At 40.3% G+C, this 22,224-nt stretch overlaps 2 protein-coding genes across 4 annotated transcripts in view; one reads left to right on the forward strand and one right to left on the reverse strand.

Moving 5' to 3' along the window:
- Positions 1-326: 326 nt before the first annotated feature.
- On the reverse strand, positions 327-4,008 carry ankrd33ab (ankyrin repeat domain 33Ab). Its single transcript, XM_073467696.1, has 4 exons — positions 3,748-4,008; positions 3,534-3,663; positions 3,200-3,340; positions 327-1,177 (listed from the first exon to the last, which is right to left on the reverse strand). The coding sequence occupies exons 1-4, from the start codon at positions 4,006-4,008 to the stop codon at positions 327-329; spliced, it is 1,383 nt and encodes a 460-aa protein (XP_073323797.1).
- A 2,472-nt stretch (positions 4,009-6,480) lies between these two features.
- Positions 6,481-22,224, forward strand: part of arhgef25b (Rho guanine nucleotide exchange factor (GEF) 25b) — a 29,560-nt gene continuing 13,816 nt past the window's right edge. For 2 of the 3 annotated variants that reach the window (XM_073469156.1, XM_073469157.1), the window contains exon 1: positions 11,937-12,255. In XM_073469156.1, the coding sequence (XP_073325257.1) occupies positions 12,162-12,255 (94 nt within the window). In that variant the 5' untranslated portion in view covers positions 11,937-12,161. Of the gene's footprint in view, positions 6,682-8,744; positions 8,857-11,936; positions 12,256-22,224 lie in introns of those variants that run through there. The other variant, XM_073469155.1, reaches the window with a different exon arrangement.

A 22,224-nucleotide genomic window follows, 5' to 3' on the forward strand; every position in this document is an offset into this window, starting at 1 on the left:
TTTGTGGAAAAATAAACTCTTTTCTATCCTAAATCAAAATACATGTAATATTTATATCTCAACTTTTAGAGGCTAAAAGCCTCAAACCCCCTCCCAAAGAGTCTTTGCAATGCTTGTCGTAGGTCGTTTCTCATTTAGTTTTTTCAAAGAAAAAATGTCTTCTCTCTTCCTTATTCTCTCTTGAGGTCACATATTAAATATTTGCTGAATATTTCCATGAAAATTGGTTTGAAAGTTTGAGGTCCAGAGGTTAACATAGTTTTTAAAATCATATTGTTCTCAAAAGGGACAATTCACATGGCAAAATTAGCCCTTTTTTGAAAGTCCTAGGTTTTGGCCTTCTTTTCATTTTTTCCTTTTCTTTTCTCCTTTTTCTCTCCCTCTTTCTTTTCCTTCTCCTTCGCAGCTCTCTTTTTCTCCCGCTTTTTCTCATCCTTGATCTCCTTGTACCTCCATATGGGTGGTTCCAGGAAGTGTTTATCCAGCTTCTTCTTCTTCTTTTCTTTCTTTGGTGTTGCCTCCAAAGGCCTGTTGACGCTGATCTTGGGGATGCATCCAGAGGGGAACACACTGTTCCTTCTCGCCATACTGCGGGAAATGAATGTAGAAGCAACTTTGGTGGAAGCCAGTGAGAGCATGCTGCCTCGCCGCTCGGTCTCGACACAGCACGCTGCAGTGATTGACTCTGCAGAGTGGATTGATGGAATGATGTGTGAGACTGAGCCATTGCTATGGCACACGGAGTTATCTTCTAACTCCTTATCTGAGTGTTTCTTCACCAGCTCTGGCACAGCCAGGCGCCTCTTGCCCACCTCAGGAGGGCTTGTAGGGCAGAGTGGACGGCATCCAGTTGAGATTAGGGGACTGTGGATACTGGTGGTCATGCGCACCATGTGGTCCAAGCACCCGTTGTCCTCCGGGTCACGAGGTAATCTGAATCCAAATGTGTTTTTGATCCGCTGGGTAATTTTTTCCCTGGCAGTTTTCTCAGCCATGGCAGTGGCGACCCTCTCCTTGAGCTCAGGCCACTCAGGGATATAACTCTCACAGAACTGCTCAGCCTTTGGGCGCAACTTAAGGCGGCGAAGACGCTGCAGGGTCTCATAACGACCAGTTTTCAGTGCCCAGTCCCGAGCACATTTCCCTTTTGTGGAGTCCACTGCATTTAAGTCAGCCCCTGGGAATAAAGATGGAAGAGCAAAGGAATTATGAGAGTGATGGTTAATTTTAATTTAATTATGAATAATGCATTCATCCTCCTTTTAGTGTTATTCAGATCTGCAGAGAGCCAAATGGTCTTTTTCACAGCTGAGATTTTGGCTTGCCATAGCAGAGGAAAAACACAGGTGTCTCTAACCTTTTTAATGATGGCTTTATTCCAATTCACAGATAAATGTCCCAGTATACCATAACAGTTAGCAGACCTCAGTTTAATGCAGCCATCATAAATGAGTAATTACACCTGTGTTTTTTGCTCTAATGTGTCATAATCTCTGCTCTAAAAAAGGCCAATTACTGGCAAAATAAAGCAGGGTAATCACTGTATGTGCTTTTTCTTTTTTTAGATTTTGACTCTTTGTAGGAAAAGAACAGGTGTGTCTAATAACATTAACGATGGCTCAGTTCTATACAAGTGTCCCAGTGTGACACTGAGTCAGCATGCACAATACCAGGATCCTGAAACTGAAGCACATAAATGAAATTCAGCCATCAATTTTATTATTTACACACTGTAACATGTCAAAATATCTTAAGTGAAAAAAGCCTATTGGTACAGATTTGTTGAGGTTTGGTGAAATGGCAGAAATTAGGGTTTTACGATGGATCAAATTTATAAGGCTTTCCAGCATTATACTATCACACAAACCGTTGACAATATCCAATAAAATATAGTGTCTAAATTCCATATAATTAACTTGGAAGAGCAAGAACAACCAGCTGGACTGGGGTGTCATACTGTGAAAAAGTCTTACTGTAATAATAATTACAATAATAATAATGATACTATAATATCAGCAATTAACATATGAAAATAGTTATCAATAGGTAAATAGGATAAATATGAACTTATCCTTTAAGAATTAGATAGATTTAAGCAGTGATAGTTGGACAAAACAAGCAAAATGAAGACATCACCATGGGCTCTGAGAGTCTGTGAAAGCCATTTTTTGGTATATCTTAACGTTGTATAGAGTAAAAGATTAATTGATTAATTGAGAAAATAGGTCAATTAATTAAAAGAATCTAGTTGCAGCCCAACTGCGGTGTCGAACAATAAATGATAACTAGCAGAGATTTTAGGGAACGTGTGCAGTCTATAATTAGCACTGCAGGTGGCTAATCTACACGCAGCCTGCAGGACTAGTAAATCAGAGATTATTGTGTTAAGATGTGGTAAAGTCCTCAGAATGATCCCTTAAACCGGTCTGGCGTCACTCGCACGTTCACTCACAAAAATAGTTAGCTTGCTTCAAAGATGGACAGGTAAACCGTGGGGTCAACTATTCTCACCCTCAGTGCTGTAAGAGTCCTGGGTAATGAGCTAATGTCAGGGTCTCACAAAAGACCTAATAATATCAAAGTACAGCAGCTCCTGTACGAGTGCAACATGTGTCAAAGGTGGTCTCACTGGTGGATGAAGAAGATACAAAGAATAGTGTTTGTAAAAAGTTGGTTCTTTGAATGCTTCGAAAACCTGATGAGAAAACTATCTGAACATTATTTTATACATCCATGTTAATGTACTTGTATGCATTTTTGTAAGTCATAAATACCACTTTGGGTATACTTATATGTACTTTTGTGTGATTATTGTTGTTTTATATATATATATTTAGTGTGTTGTTTCCTTTTTAACTTAAGGGTTAGCAACTGTGAGTACCATGAACGGTGCTATATAAATAAAAGTTATTATCATTATTATTATTATTATTATTATTACTTTTTTTTATCAGTGAACAGCGTGTGATATATTGGTATGATCTCAGTAAGGTCCTAATATATAATTTTCCAGTAATACATCATGCAGTTAATTTGATCAAAATGAATGACAAACTAAAATATGTTTTCAAGACTAATAAAAAATAAATAAAAAATTGAGCAAGATCGTAAATTCTATCAAACTAACATAATAAATCATTTAACACATCAGTGAATTAGGTGCCGGAGAGTTCATAGCTCTGCTCCTGGTCTTACATACCAGCCATAACAAGGGCAGCCATGACGTCAGTGCGGCCCGTCATAGCAGCTTTGATGAGGGCTGTGAAACCTCGACAATCCCTTACTTCAGTGTCTATACCGGGGTAGTAGTTTAGGAGGTACATTGTTGTGCTGACATGACCTGGAGATAAAAACACAGAAATCAGAGATCAGATCAGCAATGATTCAGAAAACGTGAAACTTTTGAAAGCTGCTCACAAAACTAGACCACAAACCATAACTGAAGCAGCTCAACTGTTTGTTTTGTACTTTTGTACCAGTTTATCATCTGAACTTGACTTTTGTTTTGCTTTTTGTGTGTAGGAACGACTTACCTGCTTGGGATGCAATCATCAGAGCGGTGTTGCCTTCATTGTCCTGGTGATTTATGTCTATAAAGGGACATTTGTGAAGCCCGTACACAATGTCAATAAAGCCTTTGCAGCAGGCCACCATCAAGCCGTTCTGTTGGCAATAATCAAAGGTAAGAATCAATGACAGTGGGAGAGTGATGTACAGTGGTTTTAACATTATGAATGAGACTCTCACCCAGCTGTTGATGTCCAGCTCCATAACCTCCTCTTGTGTGACCCCTCTCTCCAGAACCTTCAGCAGGGTGACGGAGTCATTACGGGCGCATGCTTCATACAGTGTTGATGCTGCATTCCCATTTGTTCTCGCTGGCATATAATCTGGAAGCACTGAGTCATCGGAGAGGATGCTGTCTGAATCGGACTCGCTCCCCGACAGAGAGACGTCGTCCTCGTTGGGGCCTGAGCCCAGGTGGGGGTCCTCTGCTGCAGTGGCCATCTTCCAACAGCAATACAGGTGAGACGGTACTGTGTTGTTTGACTACATCTATAAGAATTTAAAAAAAAAAAAAGATGAATTTTCCTCCCTTGAAAGCTCTCCGTAAATTAAAATCATTTCAGAATCACAGCATGTATATCTAAGGCTTCAGCTTGACCATATTAAGAAATCTAAAGTTTGCTTATTGCTTGTCAGGATAACATGAGTCTGTCAGTCTGGGATTATGAGTGTGTGTTATCTGTGTGTCATGGAGTGGGTGTGGCTGTGTGAGCTCAGTGTGCCTTTACTGTTGAGTAACTGGATCAGCATCGAAAAGCTCTGCTGAACATACAAGAGAGCTAAATGAGGAACAACCCACCTCAGAATAACCTCATGTCACATGTGGCCCTGGTCGCCTCAAGTTGGCTTTATTGCTGCTTTCTGAAGCCATTGTAACTATTAAAACTAATGACTAATAACCTTTTTCTATCTTTAATGTAATGTGTATGTAATAATGCAAATGTTTACATTAACACTCGAGTGTTCCTGGCTCAAATCAAAGCGTTATAATTGTGATTTTGGAATATTTAAAGCGTCACTGATTTCCAGATATTTTCACAGAACTCCTCTCAGCACTTTGAAAAATGTACAGACATCAGTTCCTTAAAAGTTGAAGGAAGAGGTTAACAAGCTTCAAACGCCTTCTTTTTTGACTCTGATGAAGACGCACCTGGTGTCGATACATTATCACTTGAACCAAGTTTGTTGCCTAAATCAACATGCTCTAGTCCACTTCAGACTTTATTTCTGAAGTCATTTCCTGATATCAAATCTTTAATGTCACAGACCAACGAGAACCCACTGATCATGAAACCAAAGTACAGAAGTGAAATTTCAAAGGCAGAACTGCAGCCTCAACCATCCTACAGCATTACATAATGTATGTTCTATCACTTTAATCAACTTACTGACACTGATTCATCAACATAAAGAATAAACACTTACCATAAAGGGTAATAATCAGCTGTAAATGTCGATATACCCACGTGTCGGTGCCTGTGTGTCACACCTCTGTGACTTCTTGTGGGCAACTTCTGACTTCCTCCAATGCTCCTACTGTGTTTTCAGAGCAGCGAGGAGGTCACAGTTTCCTCCCGGGCCTGTAAATAGAGGTACTTTACCCATTTCCATCCCACATATTGTCATGATGACATACAACTAAGAGGAGGAGTCTCAGCGGAGTCTTCACTGAGATACCATGTGCTCAGCTCATCCCACTTACGGCAGCTTTATGGAGAGGATTACTGACTGCCTTGGCCATTTTCATCTTTTAGCACAACTCCAGTGTTATGCATACTACCTGGTACCTAAACCATTTTGTTTCCTGAAGTTGTGTGCCATTTTTTTCCTCACTTTTTGTGAGGATATTTTTTGATATTTATTGATATTTGTTGTACAATAAGTAAATTCCCAACTCTTCACCCTTCTGAACTGTTAAAAATACATTTGACCCACAATAAAATGACACAAAACAAAAGTCGAGAAACTTTATTGGAAAAATAAATAAGAACATAAACAGAAAGAAAACTTGGCGGAAGAAGAACAATCACACGTGAACAACAACCATACCTTGCCTTCTGTCAGATATAAATAAAAATGCATTAATGCAAAAAACTCTTATTAGAAAACACTGCAACCACATACAGTTTGTTGTATTCTGTCCACAAATACATAATTAATCCGATTGTATATGTATAAAATGTTAACTGTAAGCTGCTAAAGCCAGACTTATCTAATTAATTCTTTAAGACTGGCTGACTGGCAGACAATCAGATCTCATCTGAGGTGACCAATGTTCTCTGAACAGATGGGACACAGTCCAGACTTAAGAGTTAAAACAGCAACATAACAAGTCATTTCACAGCGGAGGCTGAGTCATGATACTTCCCAGGTTTACCACAGGATGGGGAACTTTCACACACTTCACAGGCTCTGCTCTCAGGCTTCAGCCTTTATGATTTGGTCATAATAGAGTGAAACTAATAAGCAGTTATAGCTGTAACCTAAACATCAAGAAAATGCATCAACATGATTTAAATCTAAAATGCATCTGCATTCTGAGCTATATGAAGCGCACTCTATGAAGCGAGTTCCAAGTAGATTTAACTACATTTTTGCTTTCACTGCAGGACTTGCAGTGCTATTTTAAGAAACTAGAATTTTTTCTGTAGCTATTTCGAGTCCTGCTTTGGGAAAGGTCACCCACTGACATTATTAGCCTATGGGCCTGCGGGACGTGGTTGGACATGTCTGGACCGACTGACTCCTCTGTTGTCCAGAAGGGCCTGAGGACAGTTCACACGGCAATTGAACATCTGTCTTCGTCAGCCCAGAGGAGAAAAAAGACCTGGTACAAAGCATAGATGGTCTACTTTTGTCCTGCTGTTGGACATCAGGCAGGCTGTCTGAGATCTTTTTCTGAAGCTGCTTCGACGTGTTTTGTGGATTTTGAATAAGTAAAGACTAAAGGATCAGGCATTGATGCCTAAATACAGGGAATTTAAAGACAATAAGAAGAAGGACGCCAGATTTGGACAACCTCGGGGGGATCGGAAGAGCAAGGGATGCAAAATGAAGACTTTGGCAAAAGTGCAAGTGAGGACAGAACAACTTCTGGGATACAGGGTTGATAAAGTGAGTGTCTTTGGTCCACAAGGCCAACATTGTTCAAGTGTGGGAATCAACTTGGGCTGCTCTTCATCATTATACATGTATACAAATGCTAATATTATATGAGAAATGAGAAATAATTATTTAGTAACACTTTAGGGAACACATAATAACCATGAACTAGTTGCTATTAGCATACATGTTAGTTGCATATTGGCTTTTTATTATTCTTTATTAAAGCAGGTAATAATGCCTTATTATGCATGACACTTATTCTACAACTTCCAGGCCATTATCTAAGAGTTTTCACTGAATAACCTTCTAATTAAAGGCCACTGATAGTAAGTAAGGACGTTGTTGTACATGAATTATGATCTTTATATGCGTTGCTCAGTGTGGACCTTAAAAGGTGGCAAGGTAGTTCCTAATAACACTTCATATATATGGTCTATTCTTATGTGACAAAAGTAAAAAAACAAAAAAGTGTTAAAAGTAATGGATAAGTATAAAATTATGACTGAATTATGCAGAATGAGGCATTTATAAGTGTTTTATAATGACTAATCAAGAATCAGTATGCTACTTAAATGCATGCTAATAAGCAAACTTAATGGTTAATATATGTTTCCTAATCTAAAGTGCTTATTTTTACAATGCAGGTTGACCCTTCTGTATGCATTCATTTTTGTCTGATGATCTTTATCTTGCTTTTGTCAAATCTTTCCCTCTTTGAATATATTCCATTTAGAGCTGGAATAAATTATGTTGTTCTTTGTGGATAGAAATTAAAACGGCAAAACAATGCTGCTGCTCATCCTATAATCTGATTGTCATATAATATCTCTTAAAAATAGGGTTAATTTTGAGTCAGTCTTGCTTTAAAGGTATACTATGCAGATTTTCCCTATTTAACAACGTACATGTAGAATGTGGCTCTGTCTAGAGACCCTCCCCTCTGCCAGACTTTCTTTAGTATATCGCTGTGTTTGGGACGTTTATAGGTGTTACCCTTTGGGCAGTGGTGTGTAGCCCCCAGCCAATAACAACATGAGGTCGGGACTGTGAAACTGTAGCGACTGTCTTTGTCTTTCTCCTCTTCTATTGCTCTGTCATTAAGAGCTCAGGTATGTGTGTCTGTGTGACTGAGTGGCTGATCTCCACCCACACACAGGCAGGGCAGAGAGGCAAACAATGGACAGGATGAAGCTTGCACTCAGTTACACATAATCTGAAGGGTCATCGGAGGGGAATGGCCATGTCTGTCTGTGCTTTATAACGTGTCCGCTGTGAAACAATCAGAAAATAAAGTTTTATTTTTTCTGACTCGCTGCTTTCTCCACACTAACGCCGCTCCTCGTGAGCTCCGTCAACCACCGCTGCTCTTTCTCTCTCTGTCTCTGTCATGACACAGCAATGACAATTCCTGACTAGTGCGCCTTTAAGAATAACTAGCAATGTGTCATGAAAACAGATATTGACTTGCATTTATTCAGCTTGTGTGCTGACAAAATGTTGCTGCTGTTTATGTGGCAGTGCTTTCTAACTTTGAGAATTTAGACACAATGAGGTGCAGATCAGTGTGAGTGTTAGATGCCTAGTCCATCAAAATTTTACAAGCTGCAGGGTGAATACTGTCTCCAATATACTGTCTGAACTTTTTCAACTATCCTGCCCTCTTAATTTTGATAGACTTGTTTATGTGGCAGTAACCAGAGAAAAATCAGCTATACTTATTGGTTTTCAGTATTTTATAGATCAGTCATCAATAAGATGAAACTCATTCTTCAGATAGCATCAGACCTCTTTGGCCTAGGATTCACTGTTGACCTGTTCTCTCCTGACCAGTTTAACCCTCTCAGGGAAATTCCTCAGATAAGATAAGAAACTGCTCAAGCTGAAGCAACAATAGGAAAGAGAGAGGGACAGAGAGAGAGGTGAAATAGAACAAAGAAGTGGTGCAATTAGCTCCTACCTACCCCAAAAAACATTAAAATACAAATACCACTACAAATAAATGCTTTTGATTGATGTTTTTATTTAAACCTAAACTTAATCTCTTTATTATTCCTGTCTGTCTTGTGTTTAAGATTTCAGACAGCAGCCTGGAGAAACTGTTGTCAGATGAAAACGATCAGGACGTGCAGACACAGAGGCAGTTCAAGTGGGCAAGGAAGTCCAGTGTGGCTGCAGGATGCAAAGGTAACACAGAGGGTTTATCTGCTGCACTCATACTGTGGTTTCCTGCTGAGTGCACCTCTTCACTCAACCGTTGAGGGGAGCCATGTGACAGAAAGGAGCAGTGTGTTCTCATCTGATTTTACTTTGCCCACAAAACATCATGGATTTATGATTTAAAATACTAAAAGCAACACCAAACATAAAAAAACACATTACCTTATCCTGATGATTAAATATTGGCTCATTAGGCGTGTACACGCTCACATACACATGCATGCACACACAGTAATCCTGCATTGTGGGGGAGATCAGTGCCTTTCAGCTCACGGGGATCATCACGTCAGGAGAGTTTTTAAAAGCTTAACTCGATGGCCAAGAGAGCAAGAGCATTTTGATATTTTTATAGCCGTAATCTGTCCTCGCTGGATTGAGATTCCAGGGTTGTGTTGGTCGACCTGTGAGGTGAATGTGCGTTTATCTGTTTGTGTGTGCGTGGAACTGTGTAATAAACGTGTGTCACATAGAGACAGCAGCTGTATTACACAGACTCTTCTCTTTCATTTTTTCTTCCTCCCTGACTTTGTCCAAGTTTGGGTTCATATGAGTTAATGCATAAATCTCCTTGAATCACACCACCGGCTGCCACGAGCCTGGACAGCTGTGCTCGGAAGATCATCTAGTCATGAATGCTTAATCTTGGCTTTGAGATTAAATCGGTCTGCCTCCATCCTGCCAGCTCAGTTTGCTGTGTGTCGGTTATTTCCACATGCTGGTTTTTTCACGGCAGAGGAAATGCTTTAGTACCTGTGGTGACAAAGGAGAGCAGGCAACTGCCTCACTGATTAGAGAAGGAGGTTCTTTAGCAGTTTTAAAGGTGTATTATGTGGCTTTTTTACAGGCCTATAAACAGAAAGAGAGCCTGTGATACAAGGAATAACAGTTTGCAAGAGCTAACATGACTTTTTTTATATGCTTTGTTTATGTTTGTAAACACTAGAGCTAAATCAGCTCGCATTTTGCTTGATGGTGCGGTGAGAAAAAAAAAAGAGCTCATTACCCATCTACAATTCAAGAATATAAGACTACGTAACCAAGATTTAAGGAAAAACGTTACATAGTGCACCTTTTAAAAGCAGTTATTATAGATCATCTCTGTTGATTAGATTTGATTCATAATTAACCTGCAAGTACATCTGAGTAACTGCTACTGACTCTGAGTGAAAATGTGACACAGTGAGTTACATTCAGAGAAACGCCCAGCTTCACAGGGGAAGCTATTTGTGCAGCGATTTTTTTCCCCCTCTTAAAATGATCCAGTACTGTATATCAAGAGCAGAAAGGATTTGTGTGTGGCAGAAATATACCTAATTTCTTCATCTTACCAACCCTGTTTATCATCTGACGATTCCTTAGATTTATATTGTGACCTCTTGGGGGACCTGGTTTTCATTCTGTGTCTGCACTTCTGCAGCTGCTTGCGTGTTAGTGGGTCTTTGCTTGTGACAGTGTGCAAAGTGCATAAATGCATTTACATTCCCTTTAAATCTGTCATATTTTATTTATGTAGCATGCTGTATGGTTGAAAACAGATGAGGGAACACATTTGTTTCAACGAGACTAAGAGTCCACACACACACAGTGATGCTTCAAGCTAAATGATAAGATAAGATGTACCATACCATAGGGGAAATTCAAGTCATAGAATTGACCAATCATGATTGAGAGGGCTGGGTTGCGTGCAGGTAAACAGTCTGTGTGGAGTTTGCATATTCTCCGTGTGCCTGCATGGGTTTCCTCTACATGCTTTGGTTTCCCCTGCCATCACAACATGTACGTATATTGGTTTATTCTCTGGTCAGTGCCCATGACTTAAGGCACTGGCTGAGATCAGGAGTTGGTCCTTGAGTGTTGTACATTGGCTGTTGGCTGTCCACTGGGATGGGCTAAATGCAGTGAACAAGGTTCACTACATTGTATAACTGTTATTTGATGCATAAAGACTCTTTGCAGAACGCATTCGCCAAAATGCAATCTCTGACCCAATCGTCTGATTCAGATATTTTTCATAGAGATTAGCCAAAATGACCAATTGAAGTGGAGGAGTATTTTGCTGCCTTCCCTGAAAGGCCTGCAACAATTGCTGTTGCCTCCAGAACCTAAATGATCATTAAACAATAGCCGAATATCTTTAGCTTGTATAATGTTTTCCATGTTTACAATATTAGTTTGGTGTGTTAGCATGCTAAAACTTGCTGTTTAACACTTAACACAGTGATAGAGCAGAGGTTGATGGGAATGTTGTTAGTTTTGGAGGTATTTGGTCATTAACTCCACATATTTTAGTGTGTATTTTTGACATGATTCTGGGGCTCGGTGAAAAGTCAGGGGATCACCAAAGTTATTGGGATTCATCCTGACAGGGACATGAATGTTTGTACCAAATTTCATGACAATCCATCTAATAGTTGTTGAGACATATCACTCAAAACCACAGATGCCAACCTTGTGGTGGCGCTACAGGAAAAGTCAGGAGCTCATAGAAGTCATTAGGATTCATCCTCTGGGAACCATGAATTATATGAAGTCACATAAAACTGTATAAAATTAGATGCCAGTCTATCTCATGGAAGTTGAGATATTTCAGTCTGGACCAATGTGTGGATCAACCAAATGACAGACATTGCAATCCACTGAAAAAATGATAAAACACAGAATGCAGAGTCGCTCTGTACAGTTGAAATTTATTGCTTATTTCATGGAAAAGTCCATGTTAGTCATTGCTCATGCAATGCTAGTAAAGGTCCCACAGCCACAGAGTTAACACTGGGAGGGAGGCTGCTGGGGGAGGTGAGAAGAGAGAGTGGAGAGGGAGCAGAAGGGGAGGGGAGAGAAATGAGAGGAGGTGGGACGGGGAAACAGATGCTAACGCAGCAGTGCAGCATGTTAGCCACCTCCCCCTCCCTCATCACAGACCCTCCCACTCCCTGCCCCTCTGCCTCTCTCTCTCTCACTTAGTTTTGGTCCCTCTCATAATCTTTGCCCACTATCTGACCACACAGAGAGGCTTGAGAGTGGAGGAGAGGACTGTCTCTGTGGGGTTTTCCACTGTTCATCTTCAAATCATGGGATAAAAGCAGCAGTTTTTTTAATCCCAGGGGTTTCTACTCAGATTGGACTATGACTGTGGAGCTCTCTGTACACTTTTCCTTCCATCCCCTCCGGGTATTATCGCAGGAATAGTGTGTGTGCATGTGCTTATGTGTGTTTCCGTCCAGCATGATGCCTGCCTCTGATAGTCTTGAGTCTAGCAGCAGGAGTGGATCATCATGAGAGGGGGTCACCACCAGCGAGGGTGTGGGTGTCAGCACCTGTTCAGAAAACTGCTCAGCAAATGTGGCTGCTGCTTTGTTCAAGTTAGAGGTACGTTGATGCTTTGCCCTTTAGTGGGACATTTACTGTAGTTGTTCTTAGGTTTTTCTGATGATATATTTATGTTAGGCCTCTTCTTTAAATTCCTAAAATTGTTGGAAACAAATATTTATGTTGTTTTTACGCAGTTTTTTTATGATAGGAGATGTACCTGGTCATAACTTTATGGTTTATCATAAATCAAAGCCAAATTCAGTTTCTTTAAGTCGTAGTAAATTCAGATTAACAACATTTCTATTCATTCTATTATGTTTTTCATCCATTCACTGCCCAGTTTTATTGTGTGTGGTACCGACTCGTGAGGTAGCCAGAATACAAATAATGGTGCTGTTTGGACAAAATCTTTCTACTGTTTGTCCTTCATGTTCACAGCATAATTCAAGAATAAAATCGGTCAGCTGTTAGGACCTGACCTACGCAAATTTGCCCAACAAGTCTGGTTCCCTGTGCAGATCAGGTACTGACAGCTTCCACAAAGTGTTTGCTAGCTAACATTAGCATCATATTGTTTGCCCCGTTATGTTTGTTTGTATATTGTTTAGTGCTTGTAAAATTGTGCAGTCACAATAGGCCATGATGTTACACCACAGATTGTCAAAGGCTCTTTTGCACATGTTGGGTTTGGTTTATTTTTAGCCCGTTTTAGACAGAGATCGCACAATACTTCCCTCTTCACGCCACTTTTGTTTATTTACACTGAACCAAAACAATGGCAACATAGTACCGCCCCAGTGTATGATTTTGGATAGCATGCCAGCGTTGGTGCTATGAGATATTATCGTCGGACCGCGCTTTATGTGACGATGGCAATGGTATATAATTATGGTAGCAATCATCTACTATTTCTGTTATACTGCGGTTGATCTCATCCTGTGCTCAGATGATAAGGAACTCCCGGACTTTGTTGTCTCCCCAGATTTGAAGACATTTTTGGTAACTGTTCTTCTTTCCTTGAGTTAGCTGCTAACGGCTGCTAGTTGCTTTTAAAGTCTCCCAGTTGTGAGTCGTGCCACATACCACGTTGTCACAGTGTCCCACTAATGTGGAACAATATTGGCCCCACTTATAAGGAAAGATCTGAGGCACTTAAGAGGGTAATGATTAAAACGCCTTTATTAGTACATGACTAGTCTAATAAAAACATGCCAACGCGTTTCAGCCTAAAAGGCCTTCGTCAGGGCAAGGGCAAAGTGAATATTGACCAGTTGTATATTGTTTGATATATTTGTCAGTTCAGCACAAAAAGGCAACTATACAACAACTATATGCACGTAAGCCACAATATTAATGCTAATTCTTTGTTCCTTGTGTGTGTTGATGATTCCCTGAACAGCAGGTATTCCTTTTAACAGGAATTCTGTCTGACTCCATGAAACACCAAGACAAACTTTTAGAAAGTCAAGACGACAGAGTAGGTGCGTTGTATGTGGATTTTTCTACAACCATAACAACAACAGGGCAGTGACAGTTCCATTCATATTTTTGCAGTAAATCAGCAGATTGTGTTTAGAAGGATGTGATACACATCAGCAAGAGCAGATTCATGTTGCGAACTGACTAAAAACTGGATCTCTGAAGTGTTACATCATTGCAACACAAGAATCATGATTAACTGTCTTTAGATCTGATTAGATGAAAGCATTAGTGTATATTAGTAAAAAGACACTTCTCTTTTTGTTCCTGCATGGAGTGAGGCACAGATTTCATATTAAATGCATTTTAACAGAAAGTGATTTTCTTAATCTGTACCCCTACAAAATTGCAACCCTGCTTCAGAGCAAAGGCAGCTGTACGCACACACACACACACACACACACACACTATCAAACATGCACATACACAGACACACAAACACGTCCCATTACTGCCCCGACCCGTAAATCCTCTGTTGTTCCAGTTGCGCAGGGAGTGATTACAGAACAGCTCTACTCTGAGCTGCACTGCTCTGACAGGCCCTCCGAATAGATGTGTGAAATGTGAAATAGGAAAACAGCCATGTGTTGAGATGCCTTGCTTTTTCACCTCTGGTCATGGAGCCTAATAGAACGTCTCTGACTCCTTTCTTGAGGATACACACCGCCTGTGTGATGTGATGCTGCACTGCTGTTATACAAGGTGTTTTCTTCCTCTCTGACTCTAAAAATACCTTTTTTGTCTGCTTGCGAGTCTGTGGTTGAGTTTGTGTTTATAGAAAGCCTCGCAGTCACAGTCAGGATAGCAAAGGCTCCCTCTTTTTAATCTAATCTATTTGTTTTTCATTCAGTGGTTGCAGGAAAGACGCACTTTTGCCGGAGAGAGGATTTTTTTCCAGTGTTCTTGTGTGGTTTGGAGCTTTCTCCTCTGTTTTTGCAGCTTTCTGATTTCCTTCTACCTCCCCTGAAGACTTCCTTCTTATAACTCCATTCTGCAATCTCTATTTGAGTGTTTCATTTCATTTGGCTCCGTGTCCCACAGCTATTTATAAAGGCAGAGAAACACCTCCAGATAAAGGAAACTTTCTTGGAAATCTACTTAAAAGTCCTGCCAACAATCTCGCTGTCTCATTACATATACATCACTTTGGCTCAGAAGCTGCCATGACTAATAGTCCATTAGCCTACCAGTGTGTGTGAGATCATCACTGCCAGTATGTGAAGAAGTAAACATGATGACTAACAAGCAGCAAAAGTGTTTAGTACCACAGAGCATCTACATATACAGCAGCCTATCTGTAGGCTCAGTCATATTTCACTTTTTTGGTGGCTGTGTGTTTTGCTGAACCACAGAAGTGCCTGATTCCACATTTGAACTTGATTTGCATTAAAACACAGAATTAGACAGAAAACAGAAAATATAGGCAATCAAATACAAATTATAAGGATAGAGACATTTTAAAGAACTCTGGAAAGATAAAACAGAGACATAATTGCAAGATAGGCCAAGATGTGAGTGCACAGTGCTAATGATTAGAGATTAAAGAAAAAAAAAAAATGATTGAAAAATGATTATAAGACTCAACGATGGGTTGTTGGTGTTCGGACTGACTCGTACACCAACCAAAGGGTCGGTATTTGATGACCTGGGACTGAGACGCAACAAATTATCTTTCTATAGAATGGCCTACTGCAGCTTTAAAGATGCTATATTCAATATTTTTTAACCTGGTGTCACGCCAAACTGTGTAATAGACCTAGCAGTCCACTGTGTCACTGTCGCATTTTACACTTTCAAAATAAAGGCACCAAAACTATTTGGTTAGTTTTAGGAAAGGATCATGGTTTTGCTTGAAATAAATACTCCCTTAAACCAGTCGACACTGACTATTGGTTTTACATGGGACTGAAATCCTGGTCGGCTGGGTGCAACTGGAAGACCCAGGTCGACGGATATACAAACTGTTGTTTTGATAAAGCAGCATGTTGTCACACCACTCATGCTAAAATAGCCACTTCTAATCGAGAACATGTCCAGTAAAATGTTGCACTGGCAAAGAGGCAGAGGTGAAAAATAAGGACAAACTGCGCCAGACGAGTGAAATAATGTCTACTACAGCAACTTTTTCCATTTCTTTTCTTTGCGCATAGTCACTTAGCTGAACAGCAAGTCAGAGTGATTTTTCATACTGATGGGCTCTGCTGCCGATTCTGCCTGCTCAGTCGGCTGGCAAGGGCTAACTAGTGCTAGAGCCACGGATGCCTCTGCATTGGCCGACAACCAGCTGTTGGTCTGGTGTGTCAGGGCCCAAAAAAAAAAATCAATGCAGGTTTCAGCTTCAGTCAAAGGCAGTGGAGAACATAAACAATTTAAACTTTGATTTAGAGGAAGTGAAAATTAAAAGTCTGATGTCTTCTGGACGTTTGTTCAGCTCTCTGGTGCAGACTGCTGTGACTTAATAGTGCTTCTTCATGTTTAAGTTGCACTCTGGGAACCATGAGCGGACCACTACCAGTTACCAGTGCAGAGACCTGTGAAAATGGTGTGTTGAGGTCAAAACTCGTCACTATGCTTACTCATCTTTGTTTTACTCACAAAACTCAAACCTGACCCTCACTGAGGGGAGACGGAGTGTTTTTCGAGCATCAAAAAAACTACGAGGGGTGACCACAGCGTACGAGTGAAAGCCCACATCAGCTGCTTGCTGTGTCGTGGGAAAAAGGAAGTGGTGGCGTGAGGAATAGTATCTGGGTCAGCTGTCAACATGCAGGATGTAATCGCATGTGATGTGAAGGGATATTAATCATAATCATTTTTGTCATAGTTTACTAGCAAACACAGTCGACCCAATAATGGCCCAGGTCACAGCGAGCAAAGAGAGCAAACGGCAGGCATGTAACATATATATCTGTATATATATGGCAATATAGATGATGAAATGTATGTTTAAATGTCAGGTGAATCTCAGTTGAGTTAGCAGTATCAGTTAGCAGTAGGAATATTTCAAAGTAAATGATATGGAGGGCAGGGGACACGAGAGGTGCTTTTTCATTACAAGGCAGTGCAGCGCCAATGACTGACGAGTTAAAGCTTCTATCATGTAACATTTCATAGCTAAATGTCCTCTCACATATTCAGGAATGAAACCAGTCATTAGGTTATTGATTAGCAAAGAAGATGAGACATCAACTCGTGTGTGAATGTGTGCGCTTTTAATTCTATCAATCTGTCTCTCTCTCAGATTAATAAACCGTACATCAGCCCAATTTAGGAGTGAGTGGCTGCTGACGACATCAAAGTGGCTGATTTCTGGTTGCGGTAACGACAGCGCTGTGGAGTATTTGCTTTGGGAAGTGAGGCAGGCCATTTTTAGCCAAAAATGACCGGGTTCGATTGTAATAATGATGATTTCATCCATCAGCATGCACAGAATATGAAGCACCCGCAGTACTCATCTCCTATAAACAGACAAATTAAGGCCTGGCACGTTACATGTGTAAAGCTTTAGTCATGTCTGCACTTGGTGAAGTGTCATCATCCTGTTTGAAGCGGCGCTCCAACAGCATCTCAATAATTCCTGCTGTGGCTGACCATGACCATCTATGGGGTTTAGTGGGGGAAGATATAGTTAACTATCTCCCAACCATCTGCTTCAAGAGAGAGCGCAAGAGAGTGATGTCATGTAAAGTAGGTCATGGCAACATCGCTCTCTCCCATCAGTCACAGGAGCACAAATACAGAATATACTCTTCCTCTCATATACTTCAAGTTAATCCTCAAGATACTGTAAAACCATAGGTTTACTTTTGCTTGTGTTGATACTATGAAACCAAGTCTAAAGGTAACAGTTTTCATTCAAAAGTAGCATTCAAGTGGTTAATATCCAGTCACTGCATCTACCCAGATATGATATTAACTACCCATTATATCACGTCGCTTCACATCGTGTTGTCTGAAAATTAAAATTAGCTACTCAGAAAGAGATGAACCCTTTGTAATGTCTGTCTATCAAAGAAAGGACCCAAACACAAGACACAGAGGCAAGCAGGTGAAAAAACAAAAGGTGAGCTTTAATGTAAGCTGGAATCCAAAATAATCAAAAAGCAGGCAACAAAAGGGTGGAGAACAAAACCAGGCTGAAGAGAGTCCAAGGAAAACTAAAGAGTAATACACAGGGGCTGATTGAACGAAACACAGGTGTACACAGAAAAAAGGGCATTAAAAAGACAAAGACAGGAAGTGGAGAGTAAAACATGACACACAAGGAGAGGCAACATTAAACAGGAAATAACAAAACTAGTACTGAGGACCATGACACACTTTTTAGAAAGAAGGACATAGTTTTAACAATTTTGTACAAAAACTGCATCTCTCCACAGCTGCATGTCGAGGACAGGTGCGTCAAAGGTCAGAAGTGAACTCCTGCACACTATCATCATTCACAGCCTTTTTATTGGTTAGTATATTAATTGTATAAATAAAGGACATTTGAGAAAGTTGTTCTTTCAAGTGGAAAAGTAGGAACTTACAAAATAACATGGATGAACAAAATGCATTCAGGTGGCCTTCCTTTTCCTTGCTCACTGTGAATGACTCCAGTTTACTGAGCTGTGTAGCTTTGTGATCATCAGTGGATGTGATTAATGTTGCTCCAGTAAAAGCATACAAAACTAAAATAGACTTAAAAGATACTTCAAAAACTGCACAAATAATCTACTCCATTTCAGTAACAAGAAGCTGTTGGTCTGTTACGCCACAGTGTAGTAGCATTTTCTGGCAGTGTTTCAGCAGCCAGAGCTTCAGTGCAGCAGACAGGATTATTGTCGGAGAGGCTGACTCTTTGCTAATGTTTTGGTCCCGGTTACTGGCATCCCTTCCCATCTGGGTAGGTGTGTTGTCTGAGATAATGGGGTTGCAGAAAGAATCAAACCCCACCCAACCTGTATGCAGTGGTTGTGTTGCACATAACACCACCTCCATGACTGACAAATTGTCTGTGAAAATTGGTGAACAAACTCTGTAAATTGAAGTTGACGTTGGACCTTCACTATTCACTATTTTCATGGACACAAGGATACAATGTTTACTATAATGTGGATGTCCATAAGGCTTGTACAGTATGTGAGGATGCATTCACAGCACGCATGCTTGCAGACAGTGCTGACACTCCCTACAGACCGGATGGTGGTCCAGCTGTTGCTTTGTGTGAACATAACATATTACATAAGCGTCTCAAACAAACATGACAAGCTGAGTCGCTCGGCTCGGCAGCAGTTTGGACGTTACAATGACCGTTACACACCATTAAGGGTCAGTTCTTAGAAACTGTTGATGTATTTGTAGAAAGACCTCAGTAAGGTGCACTTGTTGTATCACATCAGCAGATGGTGAGGTGATAGTTACTGTAGCGGCCCTGAACTGACCTCTGTAGATAAAAAGCAAGGAGACCAGATGGCTGTCTCTGCTCAGGGTGATGAAAGTATGTGTGTGTGTTTGAGGGCATTTGTAGATGTTTCACCAACGGATTCTGTTGAATTTCCCCTGTTCTTACCTCATTTCAGTCATATAGCTGGAGCTGTCATATAGTTCAGGATACAGTCAGAAAGTAATTTTTGTTAAAGCTGTTCTCATGTTACGGTTCATTATGGGGACGTTGACACGCTTCCCCAATGGTATGTGGATTTTGGGGACACTGCTTGCAGGACTGGAGAGGTGGTGGTTCTCATTTTTTGAATGTGAGACCTCGTCACCTTTTCTTCATGGTAAGGATCTCAAGGTGTGGCCAGGTGGAGGAGAGTGTCCAGCTGGGGAACTCTGTGAATCACTTCTTTAGGGAATTGCTTCTCTCCATTTTGCAGATAAAGTGGTTGCGTTGCCTTCGTCAGACCTTAGGTTGGCTCGGTTCACCCTTAATACCCACCTTTCGAAAAGCGAACCAAGTGCTGGCTCTTGGCTGGTGTTAGTGCTGGTTTGGAGTTGGTTTAATCCTCTACCAATCGGTTTGCTTTTCCACGGGATTTGCCGATTTTCTCAGCATTGCAAGGAACAACTATGGCGGACTACATTGACTCTTTATAATGGTTGCTGCTGGATTTCCATGGCTATATTAGAATCCAACCATGACTGGTGACAAACATTCATTTTGATCCCCTCAGGATCAATAGTAATAACTTTGGTGAACCTCTGACTTTTCATCTAGCGCCATCATCAATCATAAATTTAAATTTGGTCCAACACTTAAGTTTACGACTGCAAAACTAATGATATTCCCACCTACCTCATCAAAATTTTGCATGCTCACATGCTAAACTAAGACGATGAACACTGTAAACATTATTAAAAAAGTATCATCATTGTATTTTAGCATGCTAATATTAGCTTTTAGCTCAAGCACTGATGATTGTGGGCCTCACAGAGCTGCTAGAATGGTCGTAGACTCTTCTTTCCCCCAGTTAACAATTAATGTCTTGCAGCTGTAGCCAACGTCTTATTCTTTCTCTCCTTCTCCTCTCAATCAAATATTTGGCTTCTGTCATCTTCTAAACTCCACAATTTTCTGGATACATTTTTCTTTTTCCTACCTTCCTAAACGGGTTTATTATTGATGATTCATTCTGAAGATAAGCAAACTGTCGCAACTGTCCTCTGGTTCAAACCTCCGCCAAGAACCACCAGACACACACATAACACACAGACACACACACACAAACCTCGACCCTCCTCCCTTCCCTGTTAATCATCCCATTACAGAAATGAGTTTGTGTTGTTCGCTGCATGAGAGAAGAAGCAGGCAATGAATTAGTTTAATTACAGTCTCATTTGAATCCAGCCTACTTTAGATGTCTAGATTGTTTTTTTAGGAGACTGAACTGTTGTGTAACAGTCACTCAAGGTACCAGCATATTAACACGATAAATATATACCAGATGTCTTTGAATAAAATCATTACAAATGTGGCCTTCAAAGATTTATGTGTTTTCGTGTAGGCTATTTAGGGAAGGTTTTGCTGCTCCCCGTGAAATAAGAGAACAGAAATGGAGCAGGAAGAAAAGCACATTATTTAGTATTTTACTGCCAATATGTTGTCTTGTTTAATGGCGGTATCAGACAGTTTTGGCAAATGGCTGACCCAGATTTCCACTGGCTTCTTGAAAGCTTGTTATTATGATTACAGCTTACATAAATGTGCTGACAGGGAATAGTGGCTTCTGGGAAGAGTCCAAAACGACAAAATGGGGCTCCTGAAAGATTCCACTTTGCTACGATCAGCAGAACAGAGTGAAATGTTAATGTTAGGGTTGATTAAAACAGTGTGGTTGGGGATTAGGTACCAGTTTCCATAGTCAAGAGACTTAAAGCTGGAAACAAATTCCAGCTGTGGCATAAAAGGGTGTCAGCTCCAGTGTTGGTGCGGCCTGAGCTGCAGAAAGAATGAGGGCAGTTCAGTGCAGACATGATGGGCTCAGTTATGACTAACTTAAATTCACATAATCCACTGAGGACCGGAAAAAAAAAAATCACTCTTTAAATGTTTCATTCAGTAACTTAATTACATTTTAGAAGTAAAACCAGAGTCCCAGTTGTAGCTGAGATAAATGAGGGTTCGTGTTACCACAGTCGATATAAAGTTTTTAAAGGCACAATTTATGGTGTCTTAACTGTGTACAATTATGTTCCAGTTCAGATTGTATATTTATGTTTCAACAGAGAAAGTACATTTACTTCAGTGCAATAACGAGGTAGTAACACTTAAGTATTTCGATTTCATGTTTCAATATAGTTCTACTACAATTCAGAGTGAAATATTGCACTACATTTATTTGACAAGTATAAAAAGGCAAAGTCGGGCCCCTTCCAGTGGACCGCCACAGTACTTTATTACAGAAAAAAATAGCATGATAGTGAATGGAGAGAGAGAAATAATTTTTTGATCCCGTCTGAATTGTGCCATGAATTACACGTATGATGTTTATCAATTTAAAAGATATTTTTTCAACTCAAGAAAGTCGCAGTTTGTCATAAAACTGTTGAACTAAGACTGTGAAAATATGTAGTTATAAAGACTTCACACCCGACAGTCGTGTTAGTGACGTCTTGTTTAACGCACACCAAAACCTATAAATGAAACCTTGAAAAGCCGGTCCTGTTTATTAGTCAGCTCACACAACTGACTAACTCTCCTGCCGTTGTCAATGTGTCCAGACTCGTTGTCATTTTCGACTTTGTTAATACTTTTTCTCTACCAAGCTGACGGCCATGTTGGTGTTCTGACGTAGGTTGAGCGAGACGTGTAGTTCAACGAGCGGTTTCACAAAAAATGTGATTATACTTTACTACTTTAATGAAAATTGTGACCTTCTTGACTTTCCAGAAGAGAAGGGACTTTGCCTCTCTAGTTACTTTGCAGATTAAGCTTAAAATCCTATAATGAGCATATAAAATATGAATAAGTTTAAAGAAGTCAAATGTGGCTGTGCAATTATTGTTGATAAATTATAAACCTTTGGCTGTTCCTTTATATAACAGGACTTTAATTTGGCCATTTTG

Source organism: Pagrus major, chromosome 6 (assembly GCF_040436345.1).
Source record: "Pagrus major chromosome 6, Pma_NU_1.0".
Lineage (NCBI taxonomy): Eukaryota > Metazoa > Chordata > Actinopteri > Spariformes > Sparidae > Pagrus > Pagrus major.

Excerpts from the sequence above, each read along its gene's own strand:
- ankrd33ab (XM_073467696.1), bottom strand. The coding sequence starts at position 4,008 with ATGGCCACTGCAGCAGAGGACCCCCACCTGGGCTCAGGCCCCAACGAG. Across the intron at positions 3,664-3,747 it reads AGCTGGACATCAACAGCTGG|AACGGCTTGATGGTGGCCTG; the intron begins GTGAGAGTCTCA and ends TATTGCCAACAG. Across the intron at positions 1,178-3,199 it reads GGCTGCCCTTGTTATGGCTG|GGGCTGACTTAAATGCAGTG; the intron begins GTATGTAAGACC and ends CTTTATTCCCAG.